Source organism: Enhydra lutris, unplaced genomic scaffold (genome assembly GCF_002288905.1).
Source record: "Enhydra lutris kenyoni isolate GAN:26980312 unplaced genomic scaffold, ASM228890v2 scaffoldscaffold8, whole genome shotgun sequence".
Classification (NCBI taxonomy): Eukaryota; Metazoa; Chordata; class Mammalia; order Carnivora; family Mustelidae; genus Enhydra; species Enhydra lutris.
Genome location: NW_019154092.1, coordinates 45,129,552 through 45,149,571, shown reverse-complemented (window position 1 = coordinate 45,149,571; position 20,020 = coordinate 45,129,552). Strand labels below are relative to the sequence as shown.

Here is a 20,020-nt window from a genome sequence, read left to right as displayed (position 1 = left end):
TAAGTGGAAAACAGGGATGGTATGAAACATCCCATTCTAATTAATCTGTCAGGAAACAAAGTCTCTCTATTCCACCTCTTTCAAGGTGAAGGTTTTGTTCGTTCCTTCAATCAATTGTGGCATTAGCACATTATGTCCTAAGCTGGTAAATATAAGTAAATAGACATCTTTGCTTCCTGGTAGAATAGCCTTTAATCATTGTCACATTTATAAAACTGTGCTATTAGTAAAACAATCCTTCCTTTAATTAACTCAAGTGTGGTTGAAGAAGATGTGGAATCTGTGCTGCTCACTCACTGTGTTGTTCTGGAACATTCCTTCACATGGCAACCACCATGCACCCAAGGAGGTGAATCAATGGGGCAAGTGAAAATTACACGTGTAGGGAATGAAACAGTGAACCTTTCCATGACTTACCCTTGAATTAACTACTTCCAGGGAGACGTTCTGAGGCGGGGCACTTGGCACTAAAAGGAACAAAACAAGGCGAGACGGTTACTGCCAAAGTCAGAAAAGAGAAACCACAACCTTCTGTGAAAAGAGAAAGTGTGACTTTCACAGTTCATGATGGTAATTAGGTAGGCTGATCCAGGTGGAACTTCTAACTTTTCCCGGAGAGATGAAAAATAACTGCCTCTGTTTATTTTTTCTCACTTGGTAGGACCAGGCATCCATATAGGGAGTTCTCCTCCCCCCAAAAAAACTGTTAGGCAAGACAGCACCTGTGGTGATACCAAATACTGCCATTTAGTTACAGCTTTCTTGTTATAACCTTCCCAGAGAAACCAATAAAAATACACAGAAGATTTCCTAGAGTGGTTTTAAAGGCTTAAGATATTGTGTATTTCAGGATCTGCATGGTTTTATTATAAAATATGTCATGCTAATGGTCACTCATGTTGCTTAATCCTCTTACTGCAATCTTTATTATCTCTTAAAATGTGAAAAGAAGAAATACATCTGTCTTTTTATCTGTGTGTAATTAAACCTATGTGTCATAGATGCAAGCAGTTTACCAAATAGCTCTCAGTGACTCAAATGCATTAACAACAACAAAAAAAAACTGCTTGTTTTTCTTTGTGGATTTTTCTACGTTTTTTTTTTTTTTCTTTTACTTGCATTTTGATTGCCCCATTCCTTCATGGAAGAAGGAAGAACATGTACAATTTTTTTTTTTAACAACACTTCTAGTGGATATTTACTGTATCAAAAAGTGAATACTCTATCATGTCAGTCATTCAAAGACTCCATTCACTAAATGGGTGTATGTGTCAGACACTTCCTAGATGTCTGAGAAGAATCATAAACAAAATAAAGCTTTCTGCCCCACAAAAGAAACAGAAGTAGCATTCAATAAATGCCTAACATGTATTAACCTGTAAAATGAGTAGTCCCTATTTTGTTCATGACAATTTGATTAATTTAACAGAGAAGAAAGGCTCTCAGCATTATCAAGAATTTAAGGGCCGTTTTCTGTCATGTCGCCCCTTCTTTAACTTGAACTTGGACAATTTCTACATTTCTTGAGGGTACTTATATTTTACCTTTTATTTTACCCTGAATTCATTTATGTCCTACTCTGAGTTTACCTTCTGAAAAGTAATCACCATGAGGGCATGAAATGTGTCTGATTAATTCGTATGGCCCCCAGACTGACATTCAATTAATAGCTACTGACTCAATGGTTACATGAACAAATAAATGCTTACTGAAATATTAGCTCCTAGGCCTTTCTGGACACCATAGGAATTATAATCACTTACTCTGTTTTGATTTTGAACTTCTTATCTTACTATCTTAGTAACGGGTGAAGGTTGTGAGCAATGTAGCTTGTGACCAAAAAACAAAACAAAACAAAAACAAAAAACAAAAAACAAAACTCAAACCAAACCAAACCAAACCAAACAACAACAACAAGAAAAAACACTCACTAGAGGCTTGTTTTCATGAATTAGGTCAACAAGAATTCTTTCAGAAATTATTTTATAATTTAAGAAATAGACTTTATCATTCAACTTATTTTAGTTCATATTACATTTCTTTCCAGATACAGAATATAATCCTCACAGGGTCCTGGATTCTTGTCCCTTTAGATGCTGAATCCTCAGTATCAGTAAGAGTATCATGTGTGTGGGTCACATGCAGCAGATATGTGTTGAATTAATTAACAGAGAGATTATAAGACATAATAAAAATGTTTTTCATACTCAGGGTTTTGGCCATAACAAGCTTTCTTTCCGCAGTTTTATTTTAATTAATGTAAGACATACATATGGTATAATGCACAAATCATGCATGCGTGATTGGATAAAGTTATATGTCTGTAGGAGTGTTCACATTTAAACAACACCTGGATCAAGATATAGAATATTTTCAGTATCCTGGAAAGTTCACTTGGGTCCCTTCCCAATCAATATCCTTCTTAGAGTAACCAGGAGTCTGACTTCTAACACCACTGATTAGCTTAGCTTGCTTTGGAGCTTACTAAAAATGAAATCAGTTATTTTGTTCAGGCTGGTTTCTCTTGCTCATCGTGATTTCGTGGGATTCATTCTTTCTGCTGCGTCTTGCAGTAGTTTCAGTCATTTTGTTTGGTTTTGTACTGGTCCTATTCTAAAATATTACCATTATATTTTATATGCACTCATTCTATTGATGAATGGCATTGGATTACGTTCAGTTTGGGGCTATGAAGAATAAATCTGCTATGAAAACTTTTGTCCATGTCTTTCGATGAATAACTGCACTCATTTCCTTGTTATATACCTAGCACTGGAAAACCTGGGAGCAGTGGAGACCCCTACGGGGTTATATATATGTTAAATATAGAAAACTTCCAGAATTTCCATATCCTTACCAATCTTTGTTTTTTTCTGAATCTTTTCCATTTTAGTCATTTGGTAGGTATGTAGTATTTTTATTTGCTTTTCCCTGAAGACCAGTCATGTGGAACATCTTTTCACATGTTTGGTGGCATTTGGATGTCCTTTTTTGTCAAGTTCTTAAAGTGTGTGTGTGTGTGTGTGTGTTTTAACAGATCAGTTTCCTTCAAAACTCATTTCTAAAATTTTCTTTCTTTTATATCTTAGATTCCATTTTCATGTTACTATGATTAAAACACTAAGATTTTTTTCCTAAAGATTAGTCAGAAGGGCTCTTTTGCATTTGACAAACTTCCCATCTTCTTGACGCTTCCCAAATGCTATTAATGAAACGGACTTCCCTAAACTATCTTCACAGACTGTGAACATCCCTGTTCAGTTTTCAGGAAAGGGAATAATGCGGAGGCTTTAATAAGACCATCTCCATATTCTATTTCCCTGAAAGAGGAAATATTAGAGGAGGCTGGAAATAGTAACAATGTGTGTGGTCAGAAAAACTGAACAGAATAACATCCTCACAATGAGAAAGAATTTGATATAATCTATATTCAAATTTTTCTGTAAAGCATTGAAAATTAAAATAAGCACCAACTAAAAAAAAATGCCAAGTGTTACATCATATAACTTCACAAACTTGGAGCACACTAGCTGTTCTTGCCTTACGTAATTAGGAAAGAAAGGAGCGAGTTCCTCCAAGAGCATTTTTAGTTATCGATCTCTACTCCCTCCCTCTCACTATAGGCTCCCCTATTATTGACATACAGTAGGTAAGATTAGATGCTTGGTGGAAGTAAATGGAATCCACATTTATCTGAACTTTTCTTTATTTGATTTCCCAAGATGTTTCATTATCTCATGAGTGAAAGAGGAAAGCCATAGTTCATTATTTTCTCTTCAAAATGTCAAGCAATTATCATTTACAACTGGCTTGTTAAAGCCAATCAGAGGCATTTGGTCCAGAAACTCCCCTCAATATGGTAAAACATGCAGGTTTGATACAGATGATAATGATGCATTCTGTAGAGTAGATAAAATTCCCATTTGTAAATGAATCTCCATATAGAAAGGCACTCGAATTCCTCCCCTTACCAAATGTGTGCTGTCCTTTACACACAATTTATGGATTGAAATAACTGATATATAATGACGAGCTTTGTACTTTAAGCAATTAGCATGAGAAATTCATTACAGAATAAGAGAAACTCAAGATTTTTTCACATTAAATCTTGCTCCTTTTCTTACTTGTGACCTAGCTCTGCTGCTTATAAGCCTTGACCTCTTTCTAATATTAGTTTTGTTATCTGTAAAGTAGGAAAAAAAAATATAGTACCATGAGGATTAAAGGTTAATAATGTTAAGTGATTAGAGCAGGGCCTTGCACTAATAAGTACTCAATAAATACCAGTGACAACAGCAAAAATTACATTCTTATAGTTAAGTGCTCCTATAAATTGGGTCCTTCTACTTTTGGGCACAGAGCAAGCTGGCACAGAAATTCATAAATATTAATTGATTCATAAAATATTTTAATGACCTGCAGTTGTCAACTAGTTCAAGAGATGGTGTTTGAGAACAAACTGGCAAAATTAGTTACATTCCACCCTAACTTTAGGCTCTCTAGATCTGACATTCTAAAATCCCAAATGGTTTAAAGAAGTGGATAAACAAAGGATACAATAAGTGGAGGGATCTGAATGAAAAACAGTTTTTCTTCCCAGAAAAACAGGGAAAGTAAGCTAAGTTAGAGACAACAGCTTATCAGGATAAACATCTTCACGAGCATTTTAGCGTGGAATACCATTGGGATAACTAATTCAGAAGAATAAAACCATTGTTTTCATTTTGTTTGTTTTTATTCAATTTTTTATGGTCTCAGTATAAATTTTTATGGTAAGGGTGCCTCTGAACTGATAAGAAACACAGTGTTCTCTATAACACAGACGCATTCACACACACATCTATTAAATTAGCCACATAAATGGGAAGTCCTAAAGATAAGTCTATACATACTAACAATTATATTGTTTCCTGAACTGTCTGATTAATTCAGTAAATAATTACTGAGATGATGAATGCAGGGATGACTATAACAGCATCCCTCATTCTAAGGAACATGTAATATAAGGAGAAAAAAATGACATATATATTGTCATAGATAACATTTATTGAACACTTAAATATATGCCATGCTTACATTTAAGGTGCTCACATGGATTAGCCCATTTAATTTCTACAACATCTCCCCTTTATAACATCCAGAAAGTCAAGGAGAAGACAGCTTCAGGACTGAGGACTGGGAAGTAGCAGACTATGAAATGTGATAAAATATACCTCTGTATGATACATGACCCCCGCATGGCCAGCTTTAATAGAATGAAGATATCAGATTGAGCAGAAAGAAGGGGACTGGATAACAAGAGAGAGAAAGCTGAGAGTGCAGGAGATTTTGTTGGAAATCAAAAGAGATGATTGATTGTGAAGAGGGTTGCAGACCAGGTCCAGGAGCAGACTCCAGGGGGGCCATTCAGTTTCTGCTTTCTCCTATCAAATGCATCGATAAAGACAAGTCCTTTGCACAGTGACTCTTGCTAGGTTAGAGTCATGAAATCCTTTTATTTAGTGACAGACATTTTCTAAGTCCTAACTGTTGCAACACTTGGAGATAATAATTCTTGGACTAATGAGTAATAATCTATCTCTCTCACTTAATGACATTTAAAACCAAAGTGGAGAATAAGGCCACAGTATTACAGTTCAGAGTGTGAATGAAATCTACATAAATTATGTAAAATATTCATTTTCATTTGTTTTCCTTTTATTTTTATAATTATAAGTTGTGAAGTAATTTATTCTGCCAATAAATATTCTATTCTGTCCTCAGTAACAGAATCAGATGGATGGGCATTAAACATGATACTGAAGTGATGTCACATATAAAATATTTTTTTAAGTTGAAATTGCAAATGAGCATCACTCCTGTGTCTGTGCTGAGCTATCCTTAATAACATGCATGACCTTCCTCAATCCACTGATACTGTGTGAAATACGCACTCAGGTACTTTTCCAGATTAAACAATGATGGATTGGTTAAGGAATCACAAGTTAAAGTCTTTTGCCTTTGAAATTCAGAAGATAAATAATCTATAGAATTATATACAACAACATGGAAACCTTTGCTGAAAAGAGACAGCTTGTTGCCTTTTTTAATATTCATGGCGGCCATCTCTGCATTTCTACACCTGCCTGAATTTCCACTGGTCCAACATTATATATTCTGCTGCCAGTTATTTTCACTTGTCATTAAATTTCCCAACATTTCTTTATCCTTTTCTTAGATCTCTAGTTTCCTCTGCTACTGCTTTGCCAAACCCTTTTTTTCATTAAGAGTTTTTCCTCTCTTTTATGATAGTTCAGAAAATATGTCTAATATTTCACTTATCAGGCAAGTTTACAACTAAAATTATGCATTGCCCTATTTAGTTTTAATACCTTTAGTACTGGATTATTTGGCCTAAATCCTTAACACTGTATTTTCGAATTAAGTGGTATATGTAGGAGGACCGTCCGTCGTTTACACTTTTAATCATCCACAACCCCCTCCCTTAGAATGAGAAATAAAAAGAAACAAACCAATGTAAATTAGTCCAAACACATGCACAAATGTGTTTGTGTTTATAGACAATAAGATACCCCTCCCCCCACCAATAATTTGAACTCTTAGGCAGTAGTCACACTTTTGAAGATTACCTATTAGGACATTCTGACACAGAGCTTGTAATATACCTTGGAAAGTTTAAATTTAACTGTAAGAGATAGTTTGAGCGAATGAGTTAAATTTTTAATCAATGCTAATATATGCCAAAAAGTTTTAATTAAGAAGCCTTGAAGATGCAATCTATTACATACATGCAATATTACATCATCATTATCAAATATGTGAATCAAGCTTCACTGTCTATAACTTACCATCAGAAAGTGTAACCACTGTTATGTCATCCGTAGATACTCCTGGCCCATAGCGATTATAAGCTAGGAATCGAAGGGTATATTCCGTGAATTTTTTCAGGCCTTCCAGCTTATAAGATAGTCCATCAACCTCTATATTCTGGAGACACAAAATGCCAAACTGTTATTCAGGAGGCACATTAAAGCAGAAATGGCAGCCATTCTGCACAATCAGTGAATTGAATATTGGACTCTTACTCACAAAACTACACTCAAGCCTTATAATGAGTTGTTGTAAAACCTAACTTGTGACACACGCTCCCCCACTAAATCCCAAACTGTTCTGCAGACTTCTAGTTAAAACAGCACCGTGCTATTTTTACAGTCATTAAGTTCCAATATGTTTAACGCCATCCAAAACATTGAATGGTGCGCCGTATTCCACCCACACCGAAACTCTGACAGGCAGAAGGCTGCCTGTGATCCATGGGAACAGAGAGTTGCTCCTCTATCCTAAGTGGAATAATTCACTACGAAACAGTAGGTTTCTTCCTTCCCTTGCTGAAATATAACCACAGTTCTTGAAACTGGCAGATCCTTTGCCACAATCTTTGTGTCTCACAAGGCTGTGAGGTGGTTTGGAACGGTTTCAGTACTTCACAGCTGCAGAAATGAGGTACTGGAGGTGAAGGTCATTGAGAAATCAGAGCCAGTGTGTTCTTAGAAGACATGTTATTTCACTCTCCACAATGATGCTCACACTTCTATTTGTCTCGGGCAACATCGTTTCTGAATTTACTTAAGGGGTTGGTGAAATTCATTACGGAAAAGCCAAAAATGCGTTGAAAATGGAGAGGATAGAAAGATGGAAACAAGAGCTAAACTGCATGAGGACAGCAAACAAATAAGAGATGGGATGGATAATTACATAAAAGGAAATCTTAGTTATTCCTATTGTGCTATAAAACTTAGGGCTTGAACTATTTCTGAATAGGACTGTTGCAAAACATTTTTTTTTTAAGGCAAAATCTCTATCATGCAGTTTATGGGGAAGCATGAAGACCATGGTATGCTTGGCAAGCTTCGTAACACATAAAAAGAACTCTGTTATCTCAACATGGGCTCTTGGTTTTTCCATTTAACTGTGCACGTGTCTATTTATCTTTTTCCACATGAGGCTGCAAATTGGGAAGTAAACATCTCTCAGTAGACTTATATGTGTCACAAAACAGAATTGTTGAGTTTCATGTGTATCCCCCTAAATACTTATTTATCTGAAAATCTAATTTTCCTGTTTTTAGGGATCTGTGCAAACCACAGATTACAAACAAAATGTAAAAAAGAGGCAAGTAGCCTTCTGGAGTGAGATTTCCTGAAAACAATGAAAAGGATAGGGGACTACAACCTGAAGGTGAGGAAAGGACAGAAATAACTCAAATACACAAGGATGAGATAAGCAAGTTGACTGAGGTCATCGAACAAAAGATCAATCGTCCTTAAGATAAGGACTCATGATGCAAATGCTTTCTAGGACCAGATGAGTTAATACAACTGTGGCTATGCTGGCCCAGGCCACTCCCTACTCAGATAAAAAAGAAAAATTACATCCTTTATAGTGACTTTATCTCACAGCACAGTTGCCTCTCTTACAATCAGAATTCAATTAAATTGCTTAAAGTTTCTAATAACAAGTACTCTAAAACTGATCAGCTATCCAGTTAACGTGCTGGGCTGGACTGTACTAAGAGTTTGCAGATCTCCTCCTAATGGCTCCAGTCCTAGGAAAATCCAACAGGTGGCAGCATTGGGTCCATTCCTTTGCCTACCTGTTCCTTTCCCGTGGACACCTCAGTGCAGAACAATCTGTAACCTTGGACTGGACCGTTTGCATAGGCAGGGGGTTCCCAGGTAATAAGAATTGAGGTAGGTGAGGTAGATACAGCTTGCAGGTTTTCTACTGGTCCTGGAACTTGCACTGTGTACAAAAGAAATTGATTAGTCTAAGAGGGTTCTCTTTTTCAAAATGAGCAAAATACATCTTTTACAGCTTATGGAGATTATAACCCTATGTATTATTTTTAGAACCAAATAGGATAAGAAAATAAAATGCAAATATAAATCAATGAATTTTAGAATCATTTCATTTTGAAATTCAGGAGGGGATTTCTATTAATCTAAATTACTTCATTTTTACAGTGGAGGAAAGTAGTCAAGGAGTCTAACTGACTAAGAGAATGACGGAAAAAGAGGTGGACTCTTAATTCAAATTTTTATTATGGAAAATTTTCCACTATACCAGCATGCCTTCACTTGTGTATGACTAATAACCACAGAAGGAATACAGTTAGAATACTTACATGTCCTGTTTCTACCTATAATTCAAATAAGCAGCACACCTATGGATAACTTACCACATCTTTATTTATGTCAGCATTTTAAAATCTTGACCAATCCTGAGTCATTTAAATTAATTTTGGCATCAATTTTCAATTTCACTTTCTAGTATTCCATTTTCTCTCATAATTGCTACTTTACTTAATCAAGAATAAGTACCTTGTTCATTAAAGAAATTATATAGCACAGGTCCACAACTGGCTACCTGAAACACTTGTGTCCAGATATTTTTTGAGATCTAGAAATTTTCAGGTTTTAGAACGGTAATACGGTGCATGTGCAGTGTTCTATTTAACACCCCAAGTGGGGTCTAGGGTAGCACCATATTATCAGATCATATATTTGCAGCAAAATACATGATATTCACATCAAACAGAATTACTAAAGACTATATATAGCATGGCATAAAGTCAGATCAGGTTTGGGTATGACATGAGTTAAACTCTTTCAAATTCCAGATTTGTAAATTTTGAACTTAGGCATAATTTTTTATTTATGGACCTGAATATAAATATATGGTTTGTAAACTGAAAATCCAATACCCATGTTTGTTAATGCAATCTAAATTAAATGGTTTCATCATTGCCAGTATTACAATTTTATCTTCAATGTACCATACATTTTCCCCAGCCTTAAATACCACATAGCTTTGAACAGATGCACGTTTTAGGCCTCTACTGGAATTTTGTGAGTTTGAATGTCCAGAGTAAAACAGTCTGTGAAAACCTAGCTCAACTCCTTAGATCAGGGCTGCACCTGTATCCCTAAATCAGTCATTTTTCAGAACGTATTCCATGGTATCCAGACTCCTTAAGTCATCACTGCTTACACATTCATTTGGGGGAAAATATATATATTATATATTTTAGATATATTTTATTTATCACCTTCACTTATTTTTCCACCAGTTCCCAGATCTTGAGTATCCCTATTACTGACATTTGCATTATTTCAACTTAACAAATGATTGCTATTTATTTATTTATTTGACAGAGAGAGAGAGAGAGAGAGAGAGCACTAGCACTAGCAGGGGCAACAGCAGGCAGAGGGAGAAGCAGTGGGACTCCATCCCAGGACGCCGGGATCATGACCCAAGCCAAAGGCAGACACTTAACACACTAAGCTACCCAGGTATCCTGACTGCTAACAATTTCTTAAAAACATAGTTGAAAATAATTTTAAACCTACAGAAAATTTTAAGAATGGAAATAGTACATAGAATACCCATGTTCCCTTTTCCCAGGTATACACATATTCTTTTTCTCTCTCTCTCTCCATATATACGTATATATCGTATTTATCACATTCATCATATACAGAGAGACAGAGATACAGAGACAGAGACAGAGAGTCTGAATCTACCTATTCAGATTAAGTTATGCATACCACGGCTCTCAACCCCCAAATGCATATTTCCTAAACATTAATGTGTACGTGGATAATATGAACTTCAGTGCATTTTATTCTAATACAATACTTTTACTTAATTTTCATCTGCTTTCCAATTTTGTCAACTGACTCCATAATGTAATTAATGTAGCATTTCCCTCTCTGGTGCAAGATCCAGTCTAGGGTCAAATTTGCATTTCCTTGTCATGATCTCTTTAGTTGGTTTTATGCTAGAACAGTTCCAAAGCCCATCTTTATCTTTTAGGTCCTCTATACTTTTGAAGACTATAGTCCCTTTTTTAAATTAATAGAATATTACTTATTTGGGGTTTGTTTTTGTTTCTTCATGTTAGATTTCAGTTATGCATTCTAGACTGAAATGAAACATGCATGATATATGTCTCCTCAGGGTATCATGGCCAGAGGCATAAGCCCTCTCTCCCTCCCTGGTTTGTTATATTAGTTCTGAAGAGAAGGTGCTGCCAGATTTCTCCACGTAGAGTTAACTGATTTCCCTATATCCCTCCCAACCCCCAAACCCTGCTCTATTGCTCACAACCAATAAGCAATTTGTGGGGAGAGACTACGTCTTTCAGAATATCATGTTATTTATCAAAACCCCTTAGAATTAGCACTTAGCAACAGTTTTTGATAAATCAATTTTTTGGCATGGTGGTTATAAATTGTTTTTTAATTTAAGCACTTCCTCCGTATTAACCACTTGGCACTCAACATTTTATTAGAAGCAAGAATCGGTATTTCCTTTTTTTTATAATATTCTATTTATTTATTTACTTTAGAGAGAGAGAGAGAATGAGCAGGGAGAGCCTCAGAGGGAGAGGGACAAGCAGGCTCCATTCTGAGCATGGAGCCCCATGTGGTGCTTGATCTCAGGACCCGAGATCATGACATGAGCTGACATCAAGAGTCAGATGCTTTACTGAGTCACCCAGATGCCCAAATGTGACCTCACATTTCTATTTATGTATCTCCTATTAGTATGGGCACATGGATTTCTACTTTTTCATGGTCTATAATTCATAATTGTCCTTAATCATTTCGGTGTTCAAATTGCTGAGTTCAAATTTGGCCAGTGAGGTCCTCTTTAAGTTGGTTCCTCTGTCCTTATAACACGCCCTATCATTTATTGGAGCACTTCCTGTCTTCCTAGCATAATATATTTCAGGCTCATCTTGATCCTGCTCCAGTTCTGGAATCAAACATTTCTCCAGAGATGTCTCCTTCCTTTTAGTGCGGAGTGCTATTCAAGACAAAGACCTGGGTGTCAGCTGTGTTCATTGCTATTTGGGTCTCTTGTTTCTAAATCCTATTGGTGAATGAGAAACAGGAATTTATATACACTTATATATACAGAAATGCATTCATGCATACATATGCTCGAATATACAGGTACACATCTACACTTTTCATGACTCTACAGAGATACCTCCCATTCCAATCCGTCTCTACGAGGTTTGCTCTTGCGTTCCCCATTCCTTTTATGTCCTTTCTTCCATAGAGAAAACAATGGCTCCCAAAGATGACAGATACTTTATGAGAGTGCCCTCCCCTTGGTCCTTTTCCAGGAAGGGGTAATTTTTCTATGGGAAATTCCTTAATTCCCAAAGAGGACTTCAGCGGACAATACTATACAACAATGAGGAGACTTGCCTGTGTCTAAGTTCATAGTGATACAGTTAGAACTGTTCTGAAGACATTTTGCTCCATGGAGTTCGGGGGGAGGCAGAAAAAAAAAAGTTGCCCACCTACATCATTCAAATGGATTTTCAAAGTGTACTGTTTAGAGAACAGCAGTAAAAAACTATAATTTTCATGCTTCTGTGATTACTGATATATTCACAATGACAATGCAAACATTTTCAAAGGGGAGGTTTGTTTTCTGATTGGGAATCTGTGTTTTTCTAAGGAAGAGAGACAAAGAAAGAAGCAAGAGAACTGAGACTGAGTGACTCGCTTTAGGTACATGTTGAATGTGACATAATCAGGATTTTGAAATTTCACAGAGCATATCCTTGTGGCCCAGTGATGTATAAGGTATTAACTGAATGTGCTCTTTCTAGCTGTCTTGTGGCTAAACTGAAAGGGCACTGCTTACTAAAAACAATCATGGCTCATTCTGGAAACTAACACTAAGATTTAAAAATGGCCAACATCCAAGGCCATCACTCCACATTCAAGGAAGTTTTCCCAAGCAGGATGACTCCAAGAGGCCTAGGAGATGAGTGAGTCTCCCTTTCTTGGAGAAAGGGAAGGAAGACAATGTTTTAGAAGTTCCTGCTCATCTGTTCCACTGGAACACAAGGGGGTAATGAGAAGAAGAGTAAGCCACATGAGAATCTGGAAGGCCAAGCTGAGGGAAGCATCTAGAATAGTGAGGGTGGGAGTGCACAGCCCACCAAACTAGGACTCTGAGCACATAGCAATCAAATATTCCAACCTCATAGCAATCTCTATCAGGCATTGTGGGGAGAATAGACAGATTACCCAGATGTCTACAGCTCAAGGCAGCATCCCCACAAAGACTACCAATAGACCACACTCCTCCCCTAACGAGCCCAGTGAGGGCTGCTTAGTGTCTAGGCTCCGTGTCAGGAAAATGGTTAAAACACTCCACTTCCTTTCCCAAATAATAGGAACAGTTGTCTTCTCCACAGGGATATGCACATTGCTAACCATACACAACATATTCAATAAGCATGTGTCAAATATATATAGTTTGTATATAATTATCAAATGTTACCCTAAATAACAAGTCTAGGGATGTCTGGATGGCTCAGTCAGTTAAGTGTCTGCCTTTGGCTCAGATCAGGATCCTAGGGTCCTGGGATCCAATCCCATGTAGGGCTCCCTGCTCAGCGGGGAGCCGCTTCTCCCTCTGTCTGCCGCTGGCCCTTCATGTGCTCTCTCTTTCTCTCTCTTGCTCTCTGACAAATAAATAAATAAAATCTTTAAATAACAAGCATAAAATAAAAATAGCTACTCTGCGTAGTCTAACCCATTTGATTTTGTTAATGCAGGATTGCAGAAGTGTTTTCCTGATACCTGATGAGAATGAAAGTTGGTATACATGTCCATGTTTGTTGTATGCACGTGAACCTAGGTACGCTTTGCCCACTGTATGATTTGTTTATATGCATGTGTAGCTTGGTTGCCTACAAGACAACATCAGGTAGTTAGGTAATTGAGATTCAATTTGGTAGTGCCTACTCTGATTGTCTGTTCACAACTGAATTATTCTCCCTTCCTAATGGTCATCAGACAGTATCAGGGAAAAACAGGTGCTTGGGATTCCAGAAGAATTTCAAGCAGAGATAATAAACACCAGAAGTAAAAAAAGAGCATTCAGAGCATTTAGTGTTAAGTGTGCACTAACAGCAGTATGTGTTTTCACTAATTCCAGCCAAACAATAACATTCTATTTTTTTGTTGTAAGGTTTCCACTTGGCTTTTTCTCAGAAAGTATTGTATCTTAGTACCAAACTATTTCCTACTTCAACTTTTTTTTTTTAAACACAATTTGTTTTATGATCTGATTGCATTGTTTGAATTTCCATAACATTGTCATGTATTAAAATTAAAATACCATGTTGTTGTTCCAAGTAAATATAAACATTAAAACGTCAAATAATTAACACCAAATGATATATTCATCATTTATAAGACCAAATACTGCCTGCATATGGGATATTTTTCTTTCCAACATTCCTGGCTAGTGTCAAAATTATTTCGCATAAGCTAGTAGTACATGCTTATTTTTCTTCATGACAGTGCTACACATTCAAATTTGTGAATTTCCTAATAATTTCCTTTTGAATTATAGCCCAAACATAGGTCTGTGGGTAATATACTGTGCTTGTGTTAATTGCGGGAAGTATGCATGTATTTATTTGTATATTTATCCAAATCTATAGCTATATATTTAAGAAAACTTATGTAGTTTTATATATGGGATTTATTATATGCATATTAGAAGGAGAGACAGAAAAAGAGAAACAAAAAATGTTCAACAATGGGAATTATATGTGAAATCGATAGTTAACAGCTTCAGCCTTCCTTCCATTTCATTACATTTTAGTATGTCAGTCAAGAAACTTAATGGCCTTAACTGCTCATCATTTCCAAGATGTCTTTAATAATCCCCACTGATCCCCTCAGTTGGACAATAATTTTGTGGCAACTGCATCTAATTTCTCTTCATCTCTATTCGAGTTACCTATTTCTTCAAAGAATGGCAAGATTTCAGAATAGATGCATAATCTATGCAAGTAACTCATCAATCAACGTCACCTTAACCAACTCCGCTCTTAAATTTCAATATTGTATTTCAGTAGAAATTCATTATAACACCTGTACCTAAGAACAAATCAAAGACTATGTTGGAGTAAATGAGATGTATTACATGTCACTATTTGCACTGAGGACAGTAATTTCTCACTATATATATTTATAGTATAACAGAGAACTTTATAATGAGATCTTATTGGATATTAACCTCCAAAATGGTATATAAAAGTTTGCTGAATCTTTAAGACAGCATCATTTATCATATGTAATCATACTGAAAACAGAATGTGTGTTTGTATTAGATATGTGAGAGTGTATGTGTGTGCACAGTGCAAGAGATAGAAAGAGGGAGAAGAGGAGAGAGTATCAGTTTAATGAGCTACAATGGATTAAGTTGAAGGTCAGAAGGTATAGTTTCTTCTCCCTACTCTACTTATGATAAAGACCAGTCATGGCATCAAGGAGTCCATGGAGCCCCTGAAACTGTATGCACATTTTCAAGAATGTACTGTGTACATTTTTTGGTGTAGGGTCCATAGTTTCCATCATTGGGGTCTATGATTCTCAAAATGGTAGCTCCCAATGGATTAGATAATATCTCTGGCTTCTTTTGGCTCTGAAAACCAATATATATATTTTAAATTCTTCTAAAGATTTATTTATTTACTTATTTGAGAGGGAGTGCTTGCACTTATGCGTGCACAAGTGGGGGGAGGGGTAGAGGGCAAGACTCTTCAAAACAGACTCCCTGCTGAGTGCTGAGCCTTAGGCAGGGCTGGATCTTCTGACTCTTGAGATCAGGACCTGAGCCAAAACCAAGAGTCACGCTTAACGACTGAACCACCCAGTGCCCAAACCGAAGATTCCTTAATATCAATTCATCTGTAATGATTGTTATTACTTTACAATGGGAAATATGGTAATAATTTCAGTTTAAAGAGACTCTTCAACTTTTAATGAAATTCAAAAGCTGAAACATGCTTAAGACATAGACTTCTTCTATTTCATTTTCCAAATCATGGGTAATTCAAGGCATTTGAATTAATCTCGTTTCATTCATCAAATATTTTAGGTTTTTAAGGTGTTAGAGCTTATGAATATCTTTTTTTTTCCTTTTTCTTCCTTTCTCTTACTGTTTCTATTCTACTGTCTGTCTACATGTCTTCCTTCCTGACATCTCTTCACTGTAAGTAATTTGATATTTGTATTAATCAGACTAAAACCTAAATTATGGTTTATCAAATATAAGGTTTGAAAAATATTTTGGGAGTTTAAATAATCCCTTCTAAATGAGAATGTAAATATAAGATTTTCATAGAAAAAGCTTTAGAAGGATCAAGACATGTTACTGCCTTCATAATACTGAATGAGGCTGATGTCTTTTCACCATTATACTGATGTTTCTCAGCTGGAAGTCCAAAATGAAGACAAATGTTAGTGTCAGAGAATATGTAGTTGAACATTTGAATATTTAAAGTCTTCTCAAAATGACTGTGTAGTACAATGTGTCCTACTGTTCCTAAATCATCAATTTAACAGCTACCAAATCGTTTTTTTTTTTTTTTTAATGGAACTAAAGTACTAGTGCATTTGGGGAAAAAAAAAAATCACATGTGTTGTCATTCAAATAATGAGCTATAATTCACACGTGCTCAAATCAGGCCAAAATTCTGAGCATGATTTTACCTCCTTATTCATTTGCTAATTTAAAAAACGATTCTTGAGTTCATTGTTTAAGATGGATAGCAACAGATCTAAGTAATTGTCTGTAGTGATCTAAATGGATTTAGGCCACAAAGTTCTTATTTAAACAGTGGCTCCCATTGTTGATGATCTCCTAACTGAATGTGTTTCAAATGCAAGCCATTTCTGAAACTATTTGCATTTATTGATAATAAAGTGCATGGTTTGATTGCCTCTTTGATTTTTTTTCCTCCTGTAGTTAACAGCTTTAATGATATTTCTATGAAATCTGTTTCTATTCTGTATGGGGAATGCAACATCAAAAAGCCTGCGGGCAATGTAATTATTAACATAATGAAACCCCTTCTTGACTGAACTATACGTAGTTAGGAAATATGACAGTAATTTGGCAAGAAAGAAGCACAAACTATGGAATGGGTTTCTATTACAAAACCACAGAAATCTGACTAGACTCAGTTGCAGGAAGCGGTTATTACCTGATCATTTTATTTGGGGTTTCAATAGGCGGCATCTGCTAACCCACAAGATACTCGACTTTGTTATTGTATGTGTGTAGAGAAATATAGAGACATCTATACACAAACACATATGACATGTGTGATATAGATGACTTACATATTATATATATACACATATATATGCATATATGCTAATATAACAAATGATGGGTATTTTTTTGACAGTGCAGTAGAAAAGAACTTTAATGAGTCTCTCTGAAAAATAATAGTACTGAAAGTAATCTTCCTAGAACTAGAAGTGGAAGCAGTTTGACAATAAAAGTGGTTTCAGAAATTGACTTCAAGATAAGGCCTTTTTGGTGGGATAGCTACAGTTTTTCCCTGACATAGTCAAGTAGTAAATAGCCTTGGTGAAGCTTGCAGAGTATTTTTAACCTCACTTTAGAAAATAGGCAAGGCTTAGAAATGTAAAATGTAATGGAGAATGTAGATTCCTGACTGCATGATTGAGGTCTCAAACCATTTAAACTGGAGATTTCTAAGTCATGTCAAAAGCAATTGTTTTTATGATCTAGGAAAATTGCTTACAATGTACCAAACATTGAAAAGTTGAAAACTTAAATTTTTAGCCAAATATGCTCAAGTTTCCATGTTCCTGAAGGCTAGATGTAATATAAACTTAATCACACTGACTTTTTCTTCCCCCCTTATAATTTTTTTTTCCCAGAATAGCTTGGGTTCAGTTACTTTCCTTTGTGTTACATTCCATTTTAGATAAAAGTGTCAGCTGATTTTAAAATCTAATCATACTTTTTACATGCTTAGGATATAGTGCTACCTCCAGCATTGTGAAATATTTTATTATGGTAGAAATCTAGGAATTTAGAGGAGAAAACATACACACAGGAAACAACCAGACATGAACAACAGACCATATATAATCAAGATTAAAACCTCTCTGGACAGACAATGAAGTATATAAGAACTCCTGACATATATCTATTGATGACGTATATAATATTTAGGGATGGTTAGGGGAATTTGTTCAAGAATATTTCTTGAAGAACAGTTAAAAATTGTACTGTTGGGGGTGCCTGTGTAGCTCAGTCAGTTGGACATCACACTCTTGATTTCTACTCAGGTCATGATTTCAGGGTTATGGGATCAAGCCCAGCTGGGGGGCTGCGGGGGGGGTCTGTGCTCAGTGGGGAGTCTACTTTCCCTCTGCAACACCCCCCCACACACACACAAGCATGTGCTCTCACTCTCAAAGAAATAAATTAATTAAAAAAAAAGAATTGCACTGATGAAAAAAGGAAGGACAAGGAAGTTCATGTGTGAAGAAGGAGTCTGGTAAGACAGTACACATGAGTGTGAATGAGTATTATGGGTAATGAGCTTGAATTTTGCTTTTTTGGAATAGAATTTACAAGCTGATAAATAGAAAAACTGCTCTATAGCTTGGGGAAGTCTTCCAACAATGAGCCCTCTAAGTAAAGATAATGAGAAGAACTCCAAAGTGAACTAAAGATGACACAATTGATCTCATATCAGGGAAACAACCAGAAGCATAGAATTATCAATTATTAAATTGTTTTTTCTATTTTGTTAGTATTATCAACAAATCAATATTCTACCAGTTTTAAGAAAATATGGTATGCCTCAACGTACTTGAAGAAAGTTTAAAAATTCATCCATTTTATTTAAAAATGTTTGTCTCTAAAACTTCAGTTTGGGAATAAGGGTTCGGGAAAAAAAAAAATCACATTAATTTTCCAAAAAGTTGTCAGGAACTTTTCTGAGATTCTAAATAGAAATAATAGGAAGGTGATAAACATCTAGGATTAAACTAAGATTATATGAGGCGATATAGAGAAGCAAGTGTTCCAGATAACATGGTAGTTAATATTACTGTTATCCAGACTTAAGTCCCTTGAACTTTTCCATAGTTTGGTTCCCTCATCAGACAAATGGAGGAAGGAATATTTGTTCTTCTCAATACTTAACATTGTTGGAAGACCGCAAGGAAATGATGAATGTGACAGGAAAATAGGAAATACATAATTCCATAGTTCTGTAAGGTATAGCCTGAGTCCTGAATCAGGATTATGTTTACAAATGTGGCCAAGAGAGCGTCTGATAAGAGAGTGGAGATTTGCCTGCTGTGTCATAATAACACATAAAATAACACATAAGCCTTTCATGCTCCTCATAAATACTCCACATAGAGTTACTTTTACTGTTACACAGACCATAAATTCATGTTTAATTCTTACAGCAGATTTGGAAGCAGAAATTCCTCAGAAGGGCATGCACAGACCTCATGCTTGCTTCACACTTATTTGAGACTCATCCATACTTCAGGATTGTATTTCTGTACACAAAAGTATCAGTTCTCTATAAATAGATATGCATCAGAGGATCAGGTGTCTTCAGCTTATGTGCAACCCGGAGTGTTCCCCATGGTGATAATGTAACTAAATCCTAGCAATCTTTCTCAAAGTTGGTTTGTATTATGGTCAGTATGGGAAGAATCAATATTTGATGTTTGTAGTTTTAATAGAGCAATAAATGACTTGTATAGATCGCTTTTATAAAAGAGCCCTGCTGCCATTTATTAGAGTAGAAGGAAGTGGCAATCTTTTTCACATAGTCGAGTTTTTTTTTTTACATACGACAAAGAGATCCTATCTTAAAAAGATACGATCTCTTTGGGGAAGAAATTTATAAAGAGAAGAAATTTATCGTTTATCTATTTCTAGGCTTTAAAAGATAAGGAACTGCCTTGGGTAAACGGCTCTTTTGGGAGGCACCATAACTTAAGGAAGAAATTTAGAACTCTATTCTCCTACCACATAGGTTTCCCAGAAGTCGCAGATCTGGGCTTCTCTGATGCAGGAGATGCCAACATACCCCATCTAATAAGATTTGGTGAGAAAAATT

General features: G+C 35.8%; 1 protein-coding gene across 1 annotated transcript in view; it reads right to left on the bottom strand.

The window, feature by feature from the left end:
• LOC111142604 (DCC netrin 1 receptor) overlaps positions 1–20,020 on the bottom strand; it is a 739,964-nt gene that overhangs the window by 283,686 nt on the left and 436,258 nt on the right. The window contains exons 9-11 of the mRNA XM_022495904.1: positions 8,654–8,802; positions 6,849–6,987; positions 418–467 (exon numbers count right to left, since the gene is read on the bottom strand). Of these exons, the coding sequence (XP_022351612.1) occupies positions 418–467; positions 6,849–6,987; positions 8,654–8,802 (338 nt within the window). The remainder of the gene's footprint in view (positions 1–417; positions 468–6,848; positions 6,988–8,653; positions 8,803–20,020) is intronic.